The 23459-nt window shown below is 48.4% G+C and overlaps 2 protein-coding genes across 10 annotated transcripts in view; one reads left to right on the top strand and one right to left on the bottom strand.

Annotated features, from left to right (window-relative positions):
- The window catches only part of ARMH1 (armadillo like helical domain containing 1), a 48851-nt gene extending 43334 nt beyond the window's left edge, over window positions 1-5517 (bottom strand). For 3 of the 4 annotated variants that reach the window (XM_069479860.1, XM_069479862.1, XM_069479863.1), the window contains exon 1: window positions 5418-5517. The gene's annotated coding sequence lies outside the window, so the exon portion shown is untranslated. Of the gene's footprint in view, window positions 1-5196; window positions 5299-5417 lie in introns of those variants that run through there. The other variant, XM_069479861.1, reaches the window with a different exon arrangement.
- Window positions 5518-5752: 235 nt separating this feature from the next.
- TMEM53 (transmembrane protein 53) lies at window positions 5753-22754 on the top strand. 6 transcript variants are annotated; one of them, XM_069479857.1, is made up of 3 exons: window positions 5753-5958; window positions 18426-18547; window positions 21135-22754. In XM_069479857.1, exons 1-3 carry the CDS (start codon window positions 5874-5876, stop codon window positions 21693-21695), a joined length of 768 nt encoding a protein of 255 aa, XP_069335958.1. In that variant the 5' UTR covers window positions 5753-5873; the 3' UTR covers window positions 21696-22754. The 6 variants fall into 6 exon arrangements, with proteins under 6 accessions (XP_069335958.1, XP_069335957.1, XP_069335955.1 ...); XM_069479856.1 differs by having other exon boundaries at window positions 21132-22754; XM_069479854.1 differs by having other exon boundaries at window positions 21042-22754.
- The last annotated feature ends 705 nt before the right edge of the window (window positions 22755-23459 follow it).

The following is a 23459-nucleotide window of genomic DNA, read 5'->3' as shown; positions in this document are numbered from 1 at the left end:
GTCCATAAAACCACCGACTTCCCAAAGCCGCCATGTGCACAGTGGCAGAATCTCCATCCAAGAAGGCCAGTGCAAAGTCTATGAGGCATTTTACAGCTATGACAGGAAATAGCAATGTCAGCAGCAGTGTCATCTTTGGACACTAAGGACAGAGATTCAGTGCCATGAACGGTCAGTTAAATTGTAATTGGAGTGAACTGTTCTTCTGCAAACCATAATGTTCTTTAGCTGCAGCCAAATGGCATTCAAGAGGGGGAGAAAATTTTTTGAAATGTCAAAGAAATTATTTCCAATTTGGTGCTCACAACCAGAGACTCTAATGATCAGTAGAAATGAGAAGCAAACAAATTAGCACTAATGGAAAATGGCTTTTGGAAAAGAGGATTTAATTTATAGTCAACTGATCATGGCATGCGGCATGCAGTAAAAGTCAGCTTCACCAGCTTGATCATAAGAACTGGAGCACACGTGGAATGCCAGAGAAAAATATACGTATGCCATCATGCTTATTGGAATCTCTCTGTAAGTGGCAGCCAACTAAAATAGTCACTATTTTACCTTGGAGAGAAAATGGTGTGAAAAATCAAAGCACATGAAATTAAAATCCAGATTAGGAACTTCAGTCCAAATTGGTTTGTTTGTGGCCTTCTAACCTTGGCAAGGTCTTCTGCAAGGACAACAAACCTACTTTGTCTTTCGCCCAGAGTGGACTTTTTGTTTTTAATTTCCTTTCCATCTTCAGTGGTGATTAATATATCTGGACTCATCCATAAATCATTTCTATAGCAGCCAAATGGTTCTTCATGCAGGGAAACTAAAATCACAAAATGTCAAAAAACCCAGCTCTCATGCTAAGCCAAAGGTCCTTAGCAACAAGCCAAGGGAGGTATTAAAAACCAAGAGGTCAATAGGTCTTGTTTCTAAATAAAATCTCCCAGAGGGCTTTTTCTTCCCTATTATCAAAAGGCACATTTGTAAAAACAAGAGGCCTTCAAGGCATAGGCTGCCAGCCTGGCTCACTGTCCCCAGATGGCCTCAGAGACAACAAGGCAGTCACTATCTTGTTCCTGCAAGTTTCATGTACAGAATGAGACAGAGGCCTTTCTCCTTAGGCTCCCATCCCTGACTCCTTACTCTCAGTTCTCCATTCAGAGACAGAGATAGAAAGAGAGAGAGCGAAAAAGAGAACATTCTTTCCCAATCTTCCAGCCCAGCCAAAGAGGGTGTCCTTGCCTTTACTTCCACTTCAATGGCACATGCACTCCAATTTGTCACTTCCTTCTCATGGACCCCCCTTCTGCTCCCCACTTGTACCCTGTTCACAGAACACCTCCCCCTGCCTACCATCACTTCCCTACAGGCTCCATCTGCCCCATCTTTTCCCCACATCTGCCCTTTTCCTCTGTCCTCTCCCCACCAACCTCCTTAGGTCCATCTTCTTCCTACAAAACCCTCTGCCTTCATCCTCTGCCAGACTCAGCCCTCATTTTCTACTCAGAGACCCCACTTTTCTCTCCCCAGGCTCACTTCTGCCTGAAACTCTCCTCTACAAACCTTCCTTTATGCTCTCCCCACAAAATGTACCTCCCTAGGTCAACCATGCTCTCCTCACCCCTCCACTGCTCTGTGCTTTGTCTTTCTTGACTCATTTCTATCTTTCCTTCCCTTCTTACCCTTCTTACTCTGCCCTTGAAAACCCTTGTTCCTGATCATCTTAGTCTCCTCCACCCTCAGCTTCTCCAGCCACTCTGCCCACCTCCAGCCTGCGCCCACAGTTGGCTTGATCCCAAGGCTCCACTTCTGCATGGCCCTCCTGGTGGAGGCTGCTTATGCTCTTACACCCCCAGGATCTAAGGGTTGGGAGCAGGGCTGGTGTCTTCACCACAGGCCAATCCAGTTCCCTTTTTATTGAGATGGAGTCTCACTCTGTCACCTGGACTAGAGTGCTGTGGCATCAGCCTAGCTCACAGCAACCTCAAAGTCCTCAGCTCAACTGATTCTCCTGCCTCAGCCTCCTGAGTAGCTGGGATTACAGGCACACACTACCACGCCTGGCTAATTTTTCTATTTTTAGTAGAGACAGGGCTCTCGCTCTTGCTCAGGCTGATCTCAAAGTCCTGACCTCAAGTGATCCTCCTGCCTCAGCCTCCCAGAGGCTAGGATTACAGGCATGAGCCACTGTGCCTGGCCAACCCAGTTCCCTATCCCAACTTGTTTTTGAGGGTGATGGCATTCAGCTATCCCGAACTTTGCCCCTCCTCATGCTGTCATCTAGAGCTGCAGTCCCCAACCCCCTGGTTAGGGACCAGGCTACAGAGCTCTGTCCCACCCTGCCCCCGTCTGTGGAAAAATTGTCTTCCATGAAAGCTAGGAAAGGGGGGAAATGGGGAGGGGGCTGCACAGCAGGAGGTGAGTGGTGGGCAAGCGAGCGAAGCTTCATCTGTATTTATAGCTGCTCCCCATGGCCTGCATCACTGCCTGAGCTCTGCCTCCCATCCTCTCACCCCCATCTGTGGAAAAACTGTCTTCCATGAAACCTGTCCCTGGTGCCAAAAAGGCTGGGGACTGCTGATCTAGAGGCTCCAGAAAAACCTGCTTTATTCATCAAAGACTTTGGTACCTAGCACACAAGCATCCTCTTCCATTTCCCCTCCTCAAGTCTTGCCACCATTCAGAGGGATTTCAATGGCCACTGCAGCATCCTGTCTCCTGTACTCCACTTTGGCCATTCACTCCCATGGCCACACCCTGGACCTTGTCATCGCCTGGAACTACTCAAATTTTATTACTCCACCTTCTGATTACAACTCTCTCATTCAACTATTTCTAAGATACGGGTTCTCTGACTTCACTGGGAACTCCAGTCCGTAAGACTTTTCCATTCTCCTATCTAGTTTAGCTTCTAAGGCCCTTCATTTCAACCATTCTTTTCCCAAGATCCTCAAATTCCTTGTTCTTTGTCTTTCCATTGCATCCACCTGGTAAAACTCAAACCTAGCTCAATTCAGAACCTCTCCGCACCCACCACTAGGTGGCTGAACGTTGTTGGGAGAAAAATGCATATTACATAACCATGCAAAGTATTGCTGCTAGAAATTAATGGTCACTAACCTCAACAGGGCCAGCATAGCTGCCTGGAAGTATGTGTGCTATCTTCGTCATTTCGCTCCCATTCTCCACTGCTGCTATTTTAATCTTTCTCTGCTCTTTTCAACCTCATACACCCCACTCCAATCCCACTTTCACCGGCTGATAGCAGGTTCCTATTTGACAGAGAAAATAGAAACCATCAAACAAGAATTCCTTCAGTTTCCTGCCACCAAACCTATCAATGTACTAATCTCTACACATGTGCTTTCCTTCTCCCATAATGCAAATGTTTCTACACCTTTCCAAGTGAATTTCTGCACCAATGCTTTGGATCCCTCACCTTATTCCTTTTTCAGGAGCACCACTCTCTGTTATCTTCTTTCCCCTATAATTTCACCATTTTCTTCTTTGCTGGATCCCTGCCAACAACATTTCTTCCATCTGAATAAAAACCTGTGTCTCCTTCCAGTTATTGCCTTCTCTATCTCTTCTCCTAAATAGCCACATTTCTTGAAAGTGTATTGTACATGCAATCTTCACTTCCTCATCTTCCCATCCACTTTGCAAGCCACTGTAATTTGATCTGTGTTCCCATCACTCCACTAAAACTGTACTTGCAAAGGTCAACAACTTCCTTGTTTCTAAATCCAGTGGATTCTTTTAGACCTATTTTACTTGATTAGCCATCAGCCTTCAACGCTTTCCTCCCTTGACTTCTGAAGCACCATATTTTACTACTGATCTTTTTACCATTTTGGACACTTCATCTCAATTACCTTTGTAGGTTCATTCTCCTTTGCTAGACTCTCAAACTTAGGTGCTTTTCAGGGCTCTACACTAGGCCATCTTCTCTTTTTACTCTACACATACTCCCTGTGCTAGCTCAACAAATCTACTGGTGTGGTTGGGATCTATAAGGCACACACACATTTCTACTTCCAGTTATCTTGTGAACTCCAGTCAGGCATATTCAACTGCCTCGTGGACATCTCCACTTGGATGTTCCATTGGCACCTCAACTCACCATGCCCAGAACTGACTCCTTCCTAAAAACCTTGCGTCCTCTCCTTCCTATTTGCCCAAAACAGAAACTGAGAAGTCATCATTTGTTTCTCCTACTCCCCCACACCCACCCAGTCACCAAGTCCAGTTTTTTCTAGCTCTAAGTGTCCAAGAAATCCAGCCTGTCCTCTCCCTTTCAGCTGCTACTCCATGCTTTCTGCCACCATAATCCTTCCCTACTATTTTATTTTAGAGACAGGGTCTCTCTCTGTTACCCAGGCTGGAGTGCAGTGGTGTGATCACAGCTTACTGCAACCTCAAACTCAAGCAATCCTCCTGCCTCAGCCTCCATAGTTGCTGGGGCTACAGGTGTGCACCACCATGCCCAGCTAATTTTTCTTATTTTTTGTAGAGATGGGGTCTTGCTATATTGCCTAAGTCTATGAGGCCTTAAGCGATCCTCCAGCCTTGGCCTCCCAAAGTGCTGGGATTACAGGCATGAGCCACTGTGCCTGGCCTCTTCCTCACTATTAAAACAACTTTCTAACTGGTCTCCCTCCTTCTCCCAATCCCCAAGCTATTCTCTGCATTGATCTTTCTAAGAAACAAATCTAATTGTTACTCCCCTGCTTAAAGCCCTGCAATGACTTCCTACTTCCTCAGAGTAAAGTCTAAGCCTTATGCCTCATAGGTATAAAATGCAGTGGAAAATTTTTACCATCAGTAAGATCTACCTATAAGTACAGAGCTGAGCTTGGCATCAAAGACTCTCCAGGATCTATGCCTAACTGCTCTTCCAAGATTTCTCTCACATTAGTCTCTCCTCTGGCCAAAAGATGTGGCATGTAATTTCTGGCACTCACCCCTCATTTTCCCCTCTTTGAGCTCCTGCAACTACACTTCCCTCCTTATGTCCACAAGTTTTTCAAGGCCCAGCTCAGGAGCCATTCTTGCTACCATAAATGTCCTTTCTCTCTATTCTGAGCTCTATACTCTTCTGTAGTATTTATCCCCTGCATAGAATTGGCATGGTTTCTCTCCCTCTTCCATTAAGACATGAGGGGGCTAAAAGCCCGATCTTCACTAGAGCCCAAGGAACCTCACCTAGTCCAGTCTCTGGCACATAACAGACGCTCAGTATTTGTTGAATGCATGGACGGATACAAGAAAGCTGTATTCCCCAGCCCCTTGGTGTCCCCCACAAACATGGCATTCTCTAAAGTCATCAACTGAAGGCCGCTTCCCACCCACCCACCCAGTCAGACCCTCCTGGGTGGAGGATGGGTGAGCACGCGCCCCCTAGGCCGTTTTGTACGGTTTTCTACCTACAGCCCTCGGAGCTGCGGCTGGTGGAGGACGGCAGAGGTAGCTAGACGGTGCAAGTCAAAGGGTACTGCCTTCCGCAACGTAGTAAGACTCCGCTTGGACGAAAGACCCTCTCCATTCCCAGAATACAGCAACTCTCCCATGGACTCTCACTACCCAACAGGGTGGGCACTCTTCCTGACCGGCGTCCCGGCTGACCAATACCTGATCCAGATCAAGGGAGCCAGCCAATGGCTGAGAGCCAGGGCTAGGGGGCGGGGCATGGTTGCTAGGGCAGAGCTAGCGCGGTGCGGTCAGAGGCTGTGAGAGAGACTCGGTGGTTGCTAGGGCGGGAGGTCACAGAGCGCGGCTCAGGGATTGGGCAGTGTCGGGGGAGGTGGGAGGTGATTGGGCGGTGCCCAGGAGGCGCCCGACTGAGGCACGGGTGCGCGAGCGGGAGTTCCGGCGGGAGGCCCATGCTGAGGGCCGGCGCCTACACAATGGCCTCAGCTGAGCTGGACTACACCATCGAGATCCCGGATCAGCCCTGCTGGAGCCAGAGTATGGAACGAGGTCGGGTCTGGTCGTGGGGAGGTGACCTAACGAGTCTCTTGGTTGCTAGCGCGGCTGTAGCTCCGCCCTTCTCGCGGCCCCGCCCTCTCGCGGCCCGCCCCCTCGTACGGTCCCGCAGGTCCCAGGCTTTGTGGGGCCCTGAGAGCCCCGCCCCCTTGTAAGCCCCGCCCCAAATCGCGCCTCCTTTCCGAGCCCCGCCCCTTGTCCGTGTCAGCTGCTGGGTTGGGGCCCTTTTTTCTGTCTTTCCAGTCCAGAGTTTCGGGTCCATGCCGTTGTTTTTCTCCTTATAGCTGAAGGCTGCCGAGAGCAGAGTCCCTCCTGATCTCTTGGTTTGGGATCGGGCCTCCCACGTCTAGCCTCTCTTCAGCGGTTGTGGCTAGGAGTACCACCTATTATTTTCCCGAAGGAGCTGGGGCGGGGGGTGGGGTCGGTGTGCTCACAGGGTCCTGACAGGGTCTTTGGGACTCAGAACCCTCGGCCCTGCCTCTCCAGTCTTCTCCGCAGTGGTTAACAAACAGTGCAGTGTCTGCCGACAGGTAGAACTCGGTTGAAATCCTGACTCCTCCCTTTAGTAGCTGGATGACCTTTGGTAAGCTACGCTCTCTGAACTTAAATTTCCTACTCTGCAAAATGTGGGTAACAACAAACAGTCACCTACCTCATAGGGTTGTTGAGTGCACAACTGACATTCTTTGTGTAAAGGACCTGGCATAGTGCCTGGCGTGGGGTGAGTTCAGTAATTGACATTTAGAATTAGCATTGTTTCTCCCCCTGCAGTCTTGTCATTAAAGAAGGATGTGTGGGAGACTCCACAGAATTAGTAGCTTTTAAACAGGCCTGTGTCCATGACTGTGTGAGTGGGTTTGCGGGCCCAGTGAGTGGAAAGTTTGGCCCTATTGGGAATTACGGATCCTCGAAGTAGGAACAGGCTTGAATAGCCCGCATTATTCCAGCATTGCTTTCACACCTGCAGTCTCACTGCCAGCAGCTCAGCTTATGTTGCTACCCCAGTGATCTTCCTAATGCAGAGGTTTGATCTTATCACTGCTCTGCATAAAACCCTTCTGTGGCTCCTTATTGCCTTCAGGATAAATCAAGTCCAGATTCCTTAGCATAGCGTTCAAAATCCTTCATAATTTAGCAGCCCCTGCTTACCTCTTTGATCACTATGTCCTTACCCTGTTCGATTTGAATTTTATGTTCTGGTAACCCCAAACGGCTTGTGATTTTCCACACACTTCTTGCTTCTCTGCCTTTGCTCCTGCTGTTTCCTCTGTCTGGGATGCCCTTTCCTGTCTGCTGCCCACACTGCCCATGCCTGTCCAGCTCATCATTGAAGTCTTAGTTCAGATGTTGCCTCCTCCAGGAAAGCCTTCCCAGACCCCTCCCATAGCATCTGGTGTTCCTTGGTTGGAATCTAGGAGGAGAGGGCAGCCCCTAGGCTCTCACAGAACAGATGGCTCCAGACCAGCTGTTTTTCCCTAGAGCTGCATCTGTTGACTTAGGGCTCAGGTTTGTAGATGTAAAAGTACTTTTGACAAGTTTTGGCATCAGAAGGAGATGAAGTCAGTTAATAGTATTGCCCTTGGAGAGCCTTCAGCTGCAAAGGGCTTGGAGCTGCCTCCTGCACAGCCAGGAGGGCAGATGTTCTCTCTCAGCCCAGGCCCAGGTGGGCAGCCTGGTGGTCTTGGTTTGCATTTCACCTCCACATCTTCCCAGCTCTGTCTTTGGCAAGTTACTGAAGCTCCCTGAGCCTCAGATTCCTCCACTGTGAAATGGGAATAATAATAGTGCTCACCTCACAGGACTGTGGGGGTTAACAAGGCAGTGACTGCACGTGTGTGCCTGGCACAGAGCAGGTGCTGTCAGAGCATTTCCTCCCCTGGGGCTCCCTTCACGGCTTCAGGAGGCTGGGTCTCACTTAGAACTGAAAGAAATCTCAGGGGGCCTTTTTGTTCTGCATTCCTCTGTTAGCATGAGGGCATTCCATTGCTAGCAGACCTTCCCTGACAGAATGTTTCCGCCCAGATATCCTGGTCTGCTAGAGGCAACTAGGATTGTTAGAAAGCACTTACCTTTCTTGAGCCATAATCGGCCTTCCTGTCAGGCCTTCCTGTCATTTCCGCTCTCAGTTAAGCACTTGCTGTATCCTGGCTGTGGGTTTGTTGCTGGCGCCTCAGAAGTGACTCACGCACAGGCTCCCTTGAGGGAGCTGAGCTTTTGGGGAGAGATGAGGGTTTATAAGCAGGTGGTTTCAAAATGATGTGGTAACTGCAGGGCTAAGGGTTGTGGTGGATAATCTCTGATCCTTTCTTCAAGAGGACGGCTTCTTGCCTTCCACAAATCTCTCTTCTGTATGGGAAATGCCTCCAAGGCCTTCAATTGTTCCTACTTTTCCTGATTGCTCCTCCTGACCAGCTCTAGCTCATCACGCCCTTCCCTCTCACAGTGCATGCCCCAGCGTGAAGCCCGAGATTGTAGAACCCCGCAGAAGGAGGTCACAAGGTGTGATCCCCTGAATCCATTTGCTTCCCATATGCAGAGAGCTCCCCTCCAGATTATCATGGCTTCACAGAGTGATAGTCTTTTGGTATCCCGGAGATTATCTCTCTTTTGCAATTACTGTTAATGATGGAGAAGTGTGTAGGATAGTCATATTTGGTTTCTGAAATTACTTTTCCCTCATATTTGAAAATCAATACCATAGAGCCCAGCATCGCTGAGTTGACAGAGAGGTGAACAGCTGATGCTGGCACCTTAGGTAGCTGGAAGGCAGCTATGGATCTGCAGGTCATTCAGAGCCCTGGGCCTTGTGGGTCAGACTGGCAGTGCGGGATCCTGCTGCTGGGATTCCCCCAGCTGGTACCTACGGCTGCTCATGCCAAGGACAGTCTGCTCAGGCCTTTGCTGAAGCCATTCCTTTAGCCCAGAATCTGCCCTCCCCCTCTCTTTCCTGGGCCAGTGATCCCCTCACTCTCCTAATACTCAGCTCCCATTTCTTTGGGGAAGATTCTCTCCTGGGGCTCCGATAGCACTGTGCTATCCTGTTGCTGTAGTGCTTTTCATGGTTTCACTCACTGTTGCTGGGGCCTTGCAGGGATGAGGTGTCAAGTGAGCACCTTAGCAGCACTGTGGGCCCAAGCTAGAACTACTCTGATGTTCCAGGCCCAGGCTGCGCTACCTCTGCTCCCATCTAAAGAATGGTCAGCCAAGTCCCACCCAGGTCCCCTCTGTGGCTTGCTAGTAGGCCGGCAGCCTTTTTAAAGGCACCGTGTTGCTCTCATGTTCACTAAACATTTTAAAAAATAATTCATTCATAGAATTGATGGGGCTGGAGCCTTGGGGCTGGGACAAGAGTTTTGCTTTTAGAGTAAACAGAAGGCCTTAAGGGGATTGCAGAGAGGGGATTTGAGGGGTTTTAGTTCCCGAGGCTTTATTGTGAGCCTGCTCTTTTGCTAACCACTGTGTGGGGTTAAAGAAATGCAGACATCATCTTAACCCTCAGGAAGCTTTCACTGGCACATGGCAAATAGTGCTGAAGGGTCTGGACCACCGTGGTGGGCCCTGTGGTGAGGGAGGATTCCTGGAGAAGGGCAGCCCAAGCTGGACCTGAAGCTTTAGGAAGGCTGACAGATCCATGGTGAGCAGCAGGAAGCGCAGAAGTCAGGTCTGTGGCCTTACTGCCCTGAATGTGCCTGATCTCCCTGATCTCATCTGATCTTGGAAGCTAAGCAGGATCGGGGCTGGTTACTACTTGGATGGGAGAAAGTGCAGAAGTCAGGTACTGAGGAAGGATTGTGAGTTGAGGGAGCAGCAGGGTCTTGGCAGGAGGCTAATGAGATGAAAACCTTAAGAGCTGTCACACCAGACAGGCCTCAAAGACCCAGGTGGAGAGTCAGTTGGAACTTGATCCTCATCTTGTCTGTGGGGACCCCAAAGGCCTTTTTTTTTTTTTTTTTTTTTTTAAACAGAGAAGTGTCATTTATTTTTTGAGTCATGATCTCTTTTCTTTCACCCATTGATAAAAAAAACCCTTTCTAAGTGTCTGTTCTATGCCAGGTGCTATATTAGACCCTGAATTTGAGATCCAGACCAGACGCACCCTTTGCAGGCCTCCTTGTCTCTGAGTGTCTGCTGTACTAAAACTGTTAACCATGCCCTATCCACATGCCAGGCCAGCCAGGAGCACCTTTCATTATTTTATTAATCCTCAACGGCCACCTTGTGAAGTAGGGAGTACTCTTAATCCTGTTTTACAGATGAGGAACAGACGCTTGGGGGAAGGTAAAGTGTCTTGCCCAAAGTAATTCCAGATTTCAGCTCTAGAGCCTTACTCCAAAGCTGTGCATGCAAAGATTTCCGTTGCCATTAGGAAAGGCTGCCTGAATACAATGATATTTCTAGGAAACAATTAGGGATATGCACAAAGAAAGGAGTGTACATTTTTATAACAGCAAAAAATTGGAAACAACATCATGTCTAATACTGGGAGATTGGTCACCATAAATTATGAAACATTCTACAGCCACTCTGCAGCCACTAAAAATAATGGTGTAGAAATATATAAACTGACAGGAAAAGATGTTCACAATATATTGCTAAACGGAAGAAAGCAGATTACAAACAGTATGATTCTAATTTTATTACATATTCGTTTTCTACTTTTTCTATAGTGAGCATGTATTACTTGTGAAGTGATAATAATTTCAATTTATTGAATGCTTTCTTTGTGCCAAGTACCACACTAAGGTTCTCTGTTGTCATTATCTTATTTAATCCTTTGTATTATTATCCCCATTTCACAGATCAGTACATTACTTAAGGTCTGTGTCATAGTTATTAAGTGGCAGAGGCAGAGATTTGAACCCGGATAGGATTTTGTATAATATGTACTCTTAGATACTACTCTACTATGCTGTTATTTCAAACAGTAAATTTAAAATAAAGCTCTTTGGTTTAAATATAGGTACAGTGAGACTTTAGAAAGTATTTCTGGGGAGTAGAAAAAATAGAGGATCCTTTTATTCTTTGCATTTTAAAAGGAAAACATAGGTTCTTTGTATTTTGATTCAGGCTTGCAAATAAAAAAAACACACACTGTACCATAGAACCCTTTGCCTTGTCAGCCCTTCCCTTTGTCTTCCCCATATGCCCCTGGGATATACACAATCTAATTTATGCTTTAGTTTTATGACTTGAACTGTGGTACAATATATGTATTTGTAATTCTTGTATTATCAGTGTCAGTGTTATTTGTTGAGAAATTCTAGAGGACAGGAAGCCTGTGAGATTAGATTGTTTTGCAGGGTGCTCAGGAAGTGCCAGGGTTGAAAGGAATACTTCCTCATTGCCAAGGGGCTTCTGGGCATCCATGACCCTTTTGACTTTTCAACTGCTTTTGACTCTGCAGGACCACCTCCCCTGTTGTCATTGTTTGAAATATCTTTTTTAACTTTCATTGCAAAAGTTATACATATTGATTTTAGAAAACGGGTACAAAAATCATGAAAAAGAAATTGCCTCGAATCCCAGGAATAATTGCTATTATTATTTAATGCATTATTATTATTTTAGAGACAGGGACTCGCTCTGTCGCTCAGGCTAGAGTGCAGTGGCATGATTGTAGTTCATTGTAACCTTGAACTCCTGGGCTCAAGTGGTCCTCCTGCCTCAGCCTCCTGAGTAGCTGGGACTATAGGCGCATGCTGCCATGCCTGGCTAATTTTTAAAAACTTTTTTGTAAAGGTGGGGTCTTGCTGTATTGCCCGGGGTGGTCTCAAATTCCTGGCATCAAGCAATCCTCCCACCTCAGCTTAATGTTTTTTTCCTATGCAAAAAAAAAAAAAAAAAAAAGTGTATGTTTGTGTGTGTGTGTGTTTATAAATAGAAGGGTATTCTGTTGTGATACTGCTTTGCAACTTGTTTTTTCATTTAATGTATTACTGTTATTTTTTAAATAATAGCATTGTTGAGATATAATTCATATACCATAAAATTCACCCTTTTAAAATGTACAATTCATTGAGTTTCAGTATGTTCACAGAATTGTGAGACTATCACCACTATCTAATTCAAAACATTTTTATTACCTGAAAAAGAAACCTCATGCACATTAGTAGTCACTCCCTATTCTCTACTCCCCCCTGCCCTTGGCAAACACTAATTTACTTTCTGTCTCTGTGGATTTGCCTATTCTGGATAATTTATATAAATGGAATCATATAATTTGTGGCCTTTTGTGTCTGACTACTTTGACTTAGCATGGTGTTTTCAAGGTGCATCCATGCTGTAGCATGTATTTGTATTCATTCCTTTTTATGACTGAGTAGTATTTCATTGTGTGGATATATCACATTTTGTTTATCCATTCACAGATTATAGGAAACCCACCTTTTAGCTGTTAGGAATAATGCTGCTAGGAATGTTCTGTACATGTTTTCATGTGGGCATGTGTTTTCAGTTCTGTTTTCAGTTCAATTCTACCTAGAAGTGGAATTGCTGGGTCATATGGTAACTCTGTGTTCAATTTTTTTGAGGAACTACCGCACTGTTTTCCAAAGTGGCTGCACCATTTAACATTCCCACCAGCAGTGTATGAGGGCTCTGATTTCTCCACATCCTTACCAGTGTTTGTTTATTATCTGACTTTTTTATTATGTCCATTCTAGTGAGTATAGAGTGATACCTCATAGTGGTTTTGGTTTTAATTTCCCTAATGACTATGGTGCCAAGTATCTTTTCATGTGCTTATTGGCCATTTATATATCTTCTTTGGAGAAATGTCTATTTAAATCCTTTGTCAATTTAAAAATTAGGTCATTTCTTGTTTTATTGTTGAATTGTAAGAGTTTTCATATATAATGGATATGTATACTCTTTATCAGATCCATGATTTGCAAATATTTTCTCCACTTTTTTTTACTATGTCCTTTGAAGTATAAAAGTTTTTAATTTTGGCCGGGCGAGGTGGCTCACGCCTGTAATCCTAGCACTCTGGGAGGCCGAGGTGGGCGGATCGTTTGAGCTCAGGAGTTCGAGACCAGCCTGAGCAAGAGCGAGACCCCATCTCTACTAAAAATAGAAAGAAATTATATGGACAGCTAAAAATATATATAGAAAAAAAAATTAGCCGGGCATGGTGGTGCATGCCTGTAGTCCCAGCTACTCGGGAGGCTGAGACAGGAGGATCGCTTGAGCTCAGGAGTTTGAGGTTGCTGTGAGCTAGGCTGACGCCACGGCACTCACTCTAGCCTGGGCAACAGAGTGAGACTCTGTCTCAAAAAAAAAAAAAAAAAAAAGTTTTTAATTTTGATGAAGTCTCAATTTATTTATTTTGTTTATTTGTTCTTTGTTCTTTTGGTATCACATCCAAGCAACTGTTGCCTAATCCAAGGTCACAAAGATTTATTCCTACGTTTTCTTCTAAGAGTTTTATGGTTTTAGATTTTGCATTTATGTCTATGATCTGCTTAATATGTTATTGACTGTTTCCATATAAATTCAAGATTTTTCTTTCTTAGAAAGAAAAGTCAAAGGTTGCATGTTTTTTGAGACTTTTGATACATGTTCCAAAATTCTTGTGACTCTGTCTTCTCCCTGTCATTCTCTTCCCCCTTCCTACCTGCCTGTCCGTAGCTCTGGTTCAGGCCTTTGCTGTCTCTTGCCTTGCGTATTACAGTAGCCTCCTACAAGTTCCTAATGAATGCTGTCAATACGGTGTGTTAAGTGTAGTGGCATGGTGGTGGTAGCATGTATTTTTTAAAATTAAAAAAAATTTTTTTTGTAAAGATGGGGTCTTGCTATGTTGCCCAGGGTGGTCTCAAATTCCTGGCATCAAGCAATTCTCCTGGTGAGTGATAGTACAGACGAGGGGCACCTAACCCAGTTTGATGATTTGGCGGGGGGGTGGTGAGAAGGGGTTTGTGAGGGCCTTCCTCCTGCAAGTGAACAGTGAGCTGACACTGTAGGTGGAGTGGGCATTAGCAAAGCATAAACACGATGCATCAGCATCCTGGGCTGGGGAATACAGAGCATGTACACAGTCCCAAAGGTGCAGACAGTATAGCATGGTGGTCAGAGAGTGGCTGCTGAGTCTGCCATTTCCAAGTGTTCTTGAGGGAAAGGGACCTAACCTCTCTGTGTTTTAGTTTTGTTGTCTGTAAAATAAAACTGTGAGGATAGTAATAGTAGCTAACTCCTAGGGTGGTTGCAGGAGCAAATGAGGCAGCATATGCTGAGGTCTGGCTGGGGAGGAGCAGGTGGATGGGGTCAGTGTGGGGTCAGTGTTGGGTCTGCCGATGTGTACGAGGCAGCTGCGTGTACAGGTTTGGAGCTGAGGCAATGCAGATTTGGTCAAAAGCAGGGGCTTGGGTTTTGTTGTCCAGGGGGCTGGCTAGAGCAGTGGATCCAACCTCGTCTTTAGAGTCAGATCACCTGGGTTTGGATTTCATTTTACTCCTTATTAGTTGTATAACTTTGAGCAAATAATTTATTACCTCTGTGCTTCAGTTTTTCATCTGTAAAATGAGAATAGTAACAGTATCTTACTCCTAGGGGTGTTGTGAAGAATAAATGAGCTGATATGTAAAGTGCTTAGAACAGTGCCTGACACATGCTGTATGTGTTTGCTGAGCGAGGTTGGTAAGGGTTTAGGAACAAAGCGTATCTGACTGCCTGTGCAGAGTCCTCGTAAGCCTTGGAATAGAGTGGGAGACTCAACCGGGGACCAAAGTTTTCGGTGCCTCAAGGGCAGCTGCCAGAGGCTGGGGTATGTCAGCAGCAGGAGAGGGTGATATGGCCGGTGGAATGAGCGAGAAAGGAGCAAGGGTTTGCACAAGAGAGTGCAGGAATCATGATCCAGATGTGGCAATAAATAACAATAGCCTGAGCAGTTACGTTTATTGCTCTGGAAAGGGCAATGGGGAACAAGAGGAACGCCAGCTCTTTCTCCTTAGATCCATCCTTCACTTCGCAACCATGTGTTCATTCATTCAGCTCGTATCTACTGACTGCTGCTCGGCCGGCTACAGTGCAGGCCACGGGGGTTGTGGCGATAAACATGACAGACCAGTTTCCTGCCTTCACGGAACCTGCTGGTTAAGGGAAAAGAAACAGACATTAAACACATGATTGTGTAAGTCATTAATCAATACAGACTGGATCATGCCACTCTCCCATTTCAGCCTCTCCATTTGCTCTTCACTGCTACAGAATAAAATCCTGACTCCTGGGCTGGGCACAGTGGCTCACACCTGTAACCCCAGCACTTTGGTTGGCTGAGGCAGAAGGATTGCTTGATGCCAGAGTTTGAGACTAGCTGAGGCAATATAGCAAGTCCCCGTCTTTACAAAAAATTAAAACAAAAATTAGCCAGGTGTGGTGGTGCGTGCCTGTAGTCCCAGCTGCTCCAGAGGCTGAGGTGGGGGGATGGCTTGAGCCCAGGAGTTGGAGGCTGCATTGAGCTATGATTGCACCACTGCACTCCAGCCTGGGTGACAGAGTGAGACTTGTTTTTTAAAAATAAATAAATAAATAAATAAAAACCTAAGCATGGCATGGAGGCCCTGCAGGATCGGGCCTCAGTCCTGCTCTTGGCAGATCTTCTGACCACTGCTCCTCTTCACCTGGTAGTCTAGGCCCCCAGGACTGGGTGCTGTGCCCCAGACTGACTGTGACATTTCCACAGCCCCCTGCCCCTGCCTTTGCCCTCTGTCTACCTGGCGTGTTCCCAGAGCACCTTGGATTTTCCAGAATTACAACACCTCATGTGTTGAATCAGGAAGGGCGGCATGGCTCCAGTAGGGAGAAGGTCATGGGCACCGGGAGGAGAATGTGTAGGGGGTGTGGGGGATGCCCACAGGTAGGAAGAGTACTATGTGGCTTAGGGGGCAGCCTTGACTGTTTGGCTGCAGAGCAGAGGGACCAGTTCCCTCCCTTTAAGAATGTTATGGAAAGCTTGGGCTCTGGGAGTAGGCAGTGTGTCCGGGGTGCCAGTGTTCTGAGGGTTTCTTCATAGAAACTGAGGGAGACGCATATCTGGTAAAGAGATATTCTTGCCTGAGTAGGAGAAGCCAGGAGTGCCAGCAAAAGGAGTTATAAATCCCAGCCACTGGGGAGGTGCAGTTCGGAGGCCCGGTAGGATCTGTTTGAACCTTCTGGGATTGGGAATGCACCATCTCTGCAGGTGGGGGCCTGGCCTTGATATCCGGTGGCCACCAGAGGATGGGACTTTCCTTGGTTGCCTTCTCTGTGTTTGAGATAAATACTAAAGCCCTTGGCAGGAGTCTTGGTGGTGGCACATGGGGGGATACCCTATAGGCAGGGGCAGAGGAGACTATGCTCAGAGAGTTGTGCGTCTCAGGAATCCAGCTGCTTGACCTTGGAGATGTAAAGATAGGTTCCATCTGTGAGGCCGCCTCAGCCTGAGCCTCGTGCGTAGAGTTATCCCCAGCAAGGTTGGGCTGAGGCTCCCCTGAGGCCCAGACGTGGCCTCTCCACCAGAAAGCCCAGTGCAGGTAAAGGGCTGCCAGGCACGAGATGGGGACAGTAGACTGAGAAAAGTGGTGAGAGTATTTGGAGCAGCCTATTAGAGCTGTAGGACTGTCTCCCTCATCAGAGGCCAAGGCCAGTATCAGCGGAGGGCTGGCGGGTGTGTCAGCAAGGGACTGAGGCACTGGCAGCTTCTGCCCCAGGCTGAGCTGCAACCTGGCCTGGGATCCCCGTGGGTGCGGGCAGTTAATCTCCGAAGGCCAGAGTCACCACTACTAGAGAGCAGGAACATTGAACTTTTCAATCACATTAATTTCCACAGGAAATTGTTGTCTTCCTTTTGTCCAAAGGTTAGTGATTTATATTTACCATCCTTTTAACTGGCCTTGAAATTTACTGTTGCCAGGTCACCACCGGCATCCATAAATTTCAGGGTGGCAGCTGAGCATAGCCAAGTGGCTTGGTCCTTGGAAGGGTACATGCTGGCCCTTTTGGGAGGGCAGTTAACTAGCTAGAGAGAGTCCTTGTACAGAAGTCACGCTGAGGGGATGCGCGTTCACTTTGCAGGGGAAATGAGGTGAGGTCTGTTTGATAAGGATGCAGGGAGGCCTCTTAAGAAGCAGCCATGGGCCAGGCGCGGTGGCTCATGCCTGTAACCCTATCACTCTGGGAGGCTGAGATGGGAAGATCGCTAAAGGTCAGGAGTTCAAGACCAGCCTGAGCAAGAGTGAGACCCCGTAGAAGAATAGAAAGAAATTATCTGGACAACTAAAAATATATATAGAAAAAATTAGCCAGGCATGGTGGTGCATGCCTGTAGTCCCAGCTACTCGGGAGGCTGAGGCAGAAGGATTGCTTAAGCCCAGGAGTTTGAGGTTGCTGTGAGCTAGGCTGATGCCACGGCACTCTAGTCAGGGCAACAGAGTGAGACTCTGTCTCAAAAAAAAAAAAAAAAAAAAAGCAGCAGCCATGGTGGTGGCAGCTGGCTTGTGCCTCCCAGCACATCATAAAGGAGACCTGCTTCCAGCTGTGGATGGAGCTGCAGCGCAGAAGGTGCTCGAGTACTTAGGGTGGGGAGCAGGAGCCTGATTCCTAGCTCTGCTTCCTCACTTTGAGATTTTAGACAAGTAACTTAACCTCACTCTGCCTCAGTTTCCTCATCTGTAGTAATAGTACCTGCCTTACAGTATTGTTCTGAGGGTTAGACCTCAATAAATAGAGGCTGTTACTGTTCTCTGGCAGGACAGGGTGGGTGGTTCGGTACGGGCCAGAGTCCGTCTGCCTCATGCCCCTGCTTGTGCTGTCTTATCCAGTTCTCTATATAAGACCCTCTTTTTCCTTCTGCTCCTGGAATTAGACAGGGGCTGGCAAACCTTTTCTGTAAAGGGCCAGTAAATATTTTAGGCTTTGTGAGCCATATGGTCTTGTTGTAACTACTCACGTCTGCTGTTTTAGTGTGAAAGTAGCCATAGACACTAAGTAAATGGATGAGTGTGGCTGTGTTCCAATAAAACTTTATTTGTGGACACTGAAATTTTAAATTTCATGTAATTTTCATGTGTCACAAAATATTATTATTCTTTTGATTTTTTTAACCATTGAAAAATGTAAAAACCATTTAAAAATGTAAAAACCATCTTAGCTTGCAGGCCATACAAAAATAGATAGTGGGCCTGATTTGGCCCTGGGGTCGTAGTTTGCCATTAGAAGGTGTAATGGCACGGAGAAGGTATTTAGTTTTCTTGCCTGGGCTGTCTTTGAGTCATTAAACAAAGGTGCGCGTGTGGGTTTGTCCAGTGACCCAGCTGGGGCAGAAGGATGGGAAGGAGCCCGGTGGGAGCCTGGGGCGCAGGGGTTGGCAGGATGCCTGGGCCTGGCACCCGTTGCTTCCCTGCCTGCAGCCAGAGCGGTGCTGACTCTGGATTGGCCAGTCACCCCACTCCAACTCTGATGTGTCTTTGTTTCAGAGAACAGCCCCAGCCAAGGTGGGAAGGAGGCGGGGACTCGACAGCCGGTGGTGATTCTCTTGGGATGGGGTGGCTGCAGGGACAAGAACCTTGCCAAGTATAGTGCCATCTACCACAAAAGGGTGAGTACTACAGGCATGTGGGTACCCGGCCCCGCTGGGGCCCTGCCATCTGCAGCCACCCTGTGGGGAACTCTGAGCCTCTGGCTGTCCTCACCTCTGGGCTGCAGTGAAGGCTGATCACCTATGTGGCAGGCCAAGAGATGGCATTAAGAACAACTGTGAGGATGATGGTGGGGTCATGGGCTCCGTGAGGTCCTGGTCTGGCCCCTTCAGTCTGACGTGCTTCCCCTTTCTTGCTCCCTGCCCCCAGAGTGGGCAGCCCACCCTTGATATGCCCACTAGTTGTGACATCAGCCTAGGCCTCAAGTGCCTGCTGGCTGGATGACGCTTCTCTGGGTGCCTGGCATCTGGGCTGGGTGTACTGGGCATAGTTTGTACTCCCAGGGCTGACTCCTTTTCTGAGCAGGTGAGCTCCTGAGTAGTAAGCTCTCTTAGAAAAGAGATTCCTCCTTCTTCGTAGGCTACACCAAGAATTGGATGTAGAGGTTGTGGTAATGGAGGAAGCCTTAGGAGGGCCTGGTTATATTTTGGAAGCCCCTTTCACATCTTTGGCCTCTGGCTTGGCCCTGCCCTCCTCAGCCCAGATCTCCCTAAAGCAGCCTTCTGTAGGGGTACCAGTACCGACAGCCCCAGCCACCAGCAGGAAGCCCTGGACTGAGCAGTGGGAATCACTTGGGAAAGGGGCCAGCTGACGCCCCCATTCCCTCAGCTTCCCTCCGCTGACCCACATCTGCACCCTGCCCAAGGCGTGTGGTGGATCACACCTGGAATGGGAGAGTGATTGGAAAAAAATGTAGTTCTGAGCTTAAAGCCTCCCCCCAACCAACAAGGCTGGTCCTCTGGTGTTGCCTTTTACAGATTGCCTTGCTCTGCTGGTATTATAGTTTCAGCTACTTCTGAATTCTACTCACTGGGCTAGCCTTGTCTGTCTGGCTTCTCCACTAGACTAAGATCCTTGAGGACAGACAGGAATAGTTGAGGGTTCTAGAACAGAGAATGAAAGAAAGGGCAAGTATCAAGAGGTGAGGCTTGAGGAGGTCCTCAGGGTTCTCCTTGGAGAGAGGAGGGATGTGTTTTTTTTAGACAGGAACACTAGAAGGGACTCCGTAGGCTCTGGGGTGGATGAGATCTGTCCTGGTGTGTGTAGAGGAAAAGAAGAAGGCCTAGGACAGAGCCCCGAGGAACTCAAAAGAGTGAAAGATGAAAAGGGTGCTATGAGAAAAGACGGAGTGGCCAAAGGTGGACAAGAAAACCCAGGAGGGTGTGACAGAATCCACAGGAAGAGTCTTTGGGATATGGGTTGTTGCGTAGGGAGGGAGGAAAGAGGTCAGTGGCCAGTGGCAGGTTACTCCAGCTGACCATCCCTGTTTGGCTACGGGCCATTCAAATACTGTGCCTGTATAATTTTCCTCACTGCTACCACCACTAATTACTGCTGCTATTGGTTGAGAGTTTACTTTGTGCTGGGTGTCATTTTGGTCACTTCAGATACATTTTGTTTTTTCATTTAATTTTCACCATAACCTTATGGGATAGGTGTTATTCTAATTTAGAGATGGGGACACAGGCCCAGAAAGAAGTAAGGTGCTGTTTGGCCATACTGTTAATAGGTAATGGTGCCAGGAGTCGAACCTAGACCTGTCTGACCCCAGAGCCTGCCCAACTTGGATTCCCCTGACAAAGGGTCCTTAGTCTCTGCAACAGGTAGATGAAAGGGGATTAGGATCCAGGCAGGGTGGCTTTTCCAACTGGCCTACATGGGGACCTGTCTGGAGATTTGGGGGCACACTTGGCTTAGGCAGTGAGGGGTACAGAAGCCTAGAGGGAGTTTGGACCCAGATTTTAGAATTTGAGGAACGATAGCATTTACTATATTTGGAATTACAGGGCGAGTGTGAGGAGTGATCCCAGACCTGGGGCCCGCACAGATTTGGGTGTCAGGCTCCTGATTCGGGAGAGTATGTACTCTGTTCTCAGGGCCCTGGGGAGGCAGGAGACAGTGACCAGAGATGGATGTGATGTGGGCCAGGCTCAGAAGTGGCCTCTGGTGGTCAAGGCTGGGTCCTGCAGGCTCGCTCTCAGGTGTTGGTCTCATGGGGTACTTGGATCTGTGAGGTAGGGACAGTGTAGAGCAGAGTCGCCTGGGCAGGCTACAGCCAGGTGGTGAGGCTTGAAATGTGCAAGGTCTAGGGGATGGTGGGGAGTGGAGGGCAGACAGGGAGGGAACCAAAGTGGTCAGCCCAGAGGTCTCCAAAACATGCTCTGGGCTCCAGGTCTCAAATAGCATCCCAGGCTGAGAGGGCTTGGCCAGCATGAAGCAGTTAGTCCAAGGAACCTGTGGGAGTAGTGAGCCGGCACCCAGGCTGAAGCGGGGCCTAGGCCATTGTTGGACTCTATGGGCCTCATGGAAGTTGGGGTCGCTGGGCCCCCCTGACCTTAGCTCTTACCAGACCCCATCCATGAGAACTGACCAGGCCTCTCTCCTCTCTCCCAGGGCTGCATTGTGATCCGATACACAGCCCCGTGGCACATGGTCTTCTTCTCCGAGTCCCTGGGCATCCCTTCACTTCGTGTTTTGGCCCAGAAGCTGCTTGAGCTACTTTTTGATTATGAGATTGAGAAGGAGCCCCTGCTCTTCCACGTCTTCAGCAACGCTGGCGTCATGCTGTACCGCTACGTGCTGGAGCTCCTGCAGACCCATCAGCGCTTCTGCCACCTGCGTGTGGTGGGCACCATCTTTGACAGTGGTCCCGGTGATAGCAACCTGGTAGGGGCTCTGCGGGCCCTGGCAGCCATCCTGGAGCACCGGCCTGCCATACTGCGCCTGTTGCTCCTGGTGGCCTTCGCCCTAGTGGCAGTCCTGTTCCACGTCCTGCTTGCTCCACTCACAGCCCTCTTTCACACCCACTTCTATGACAGGCTACAGGACGCAGGCTCTCGCTGGCCTGAGCTCTACCTCTACTCGAGGGCAGACGAGGTAGTCTTGGCCAGAGACGTGGAACGCATGGTGGAGGCACGCCTGGCACACCAGGTCCTAGTGCGCTCTGTGGACTTTGTGTCGTCTGCACACGTCAGCCACCTCCGCGACTACCCTACGTACTACACAAGCCTCTGTGTTAACTTCATGCGCAACTGTGTCCGCTGCTGAGTTCACCTCACCTCCGCCCCAGAAATAAATGCCTGATACCTCCCTAGCACCTACATCCGTGGGGCCTTCTGGTTCAGCTCCCTATGGCCCTTTGGGACTTTGTGGTCCCGTAAGTAGAAAATTCCTGCGGGCCTCTGTTCTGTGGGACTGCTGGTGGTCTGCTTACCCCAGGATCCTAAGGGGCAGGAGTGCCTGGGCATATGTCTGTGGGACCTTGCAGTTGGGTGTGTTTGGACAACTCTAACCATCAGGCTGCTGATTCCTGTGGCATTTAGGCTATAGAGATTAATGAAGTAGGAAGAGGCGGGGTATTGAGGATGAGCCCGAGTTGATTTTTTTAAAAAAATTGTGACAAGAACACAACATGAGATCTACTCTTCTTAACAAAATTTTAAGTGGACAATATACTGATAGTTAACAATACCTGTTGTTAATATAGGCACGATGTTGCACAGTAGGTCTAGAATTTAATCATTTTGCATCTTGCGTAATCTAGAACTTAATCATCTTGCATAACTGAAACTTTATGCCCTTTGCCAGAGTTGAGTTTTGATTCGTTGAATGAAAGGTGAGCTCTGTGGGGAGGTGCTCTAGGGTATCTCTGGTTTGGGGGTCAGGTCAGGCTGGGGATACGGGCAGTGATCTCAGCAAAGCCCCACAGAGGAAAGTCCCATCCCCATGGTCTGACCGCCCTGCCCAGGAGGTGAGCTGAGGATGCAGAGTTCAGGGGCCTGCCCAGCTCCACACTTTGCTAGGAAGCCACTGGATCCAGGAAAGTTGCCAGCTGAAAGCTGCAAGATGGAGTGGGGAGCAGGAAGGCAGCAGCGCTCTAATGGGAGCTGGGATAGGCTAACTGGAGCCCTAAAGACCAGAACAGGGTAAGGGGATTTTTGGCCAAAACAACAAACTCCTTTGTCTCCTTAAACGGAGACCCGCTTGGATACTCTCTAGGCAGGAGAGGCAGTTTCAGCCTTACAATTCTGTACCATCTGTCATTCTATAAGTCACTGCTGCACAGTGTTGGCACATAGTAGGTAATCAATAAATATTTGTTGATTGAATGAGCATACTGTGGTGATCAAGGGACTTGGGGGGCAGAGACGGGTTTTGAAAAGTTTGAAAAGTTTTGAAAAGTTGAAAAGTCAAGGAGAAGGCTAGAAAAGCTCTGGGTGGAAGCTGACCCCGATATTCTCAGGGATGATGGACTGTCTGCATCCCATCAGCCCTCTGGAAGTCCCCACTACTGTGGCAAGTGATTCCTGTGCCGGGTGGCTGCATTCCTAGCCACGGCCAACAGGTGGCAGTGCCGCCTGTGCCATGAGAGCCCAAGACTCCCAGAGCAGGGCGGGCTTCAGTGGAGCCCTCGCTCTGGGTTAATGTCCCCTATTAGACAGCATATGGCCCCCAGGGTGCGGGTAACCCGCCATCAGGGACCTACCGAGTCCAGGGCAGGGGGAGTAGAGGCATAAAAGAAGTCGGCCTGACGGGAACCAGGCATTTAAGAGCCTCCTCTTCATCTCCATTGCCCTCACCTACCTACTCTTCCAAACCCACTTCCCCAAACCCTTGGCCTTCCCTGGGGCTGCTCCACCTCACCTCAACAGAGGCCAGGATCCCTGTGTTCCGGATATTTTATGCCACCAAGCTGGGTGTGGGGCTGTGAAGGACATTCGATGGGCTCCAACCTAGGATGACTTGTCTTCTGTGCTTCAGCTGGGTGCAAGGCAGGCAGGAGCTGCTACCTGGACCCAGTTCTGGAGTCAC

The sequence above is a fragment of the Eulemur rufifrons genome, chromosome 8 (assembly GCF_041146395.1).
Source record: "Eulemur rufifrons isolate Redbay chromosome 8, OSU_ERuf_1, whole genome shotgun sequence".
Lineage (NCBI taxonomy): Eukaryota > Metazoa > Chordata > Mammalia > Primates > Lemuridae > Eulemur > Eulemur rufifrons.
The sequence above is the reverse complement of the archived record's forward strand: the minus strand, read 5'-3'. Positions and strand labels throughout refer to the sequence as shown.

Bases quoted from the DNA above. Each gene is read 5' to 3' on its own strand.
- TMEM53 (XM_069479853.1), top strand. From the start codon at position 5,874: ATGCTGAGGGCCGGCGCCTACACAATGGCCTCAGCTGAGCTGGACTAC. The intron at 5,971-18,425 runs GTCGGGTCTGGT...TCTTTGTTTCAG, and splicing joins GAGCCAGAGTATGGAACGAG to AGAACAGCCCCAGCCAAGGT. The intron at 18,548-21,041 runs GTGAGTACTACA...CCTCTCTCCCAG, and splicing joins GTGCCATCTACCACAAAAGG to GGCTGCATTGTGATCCGATA.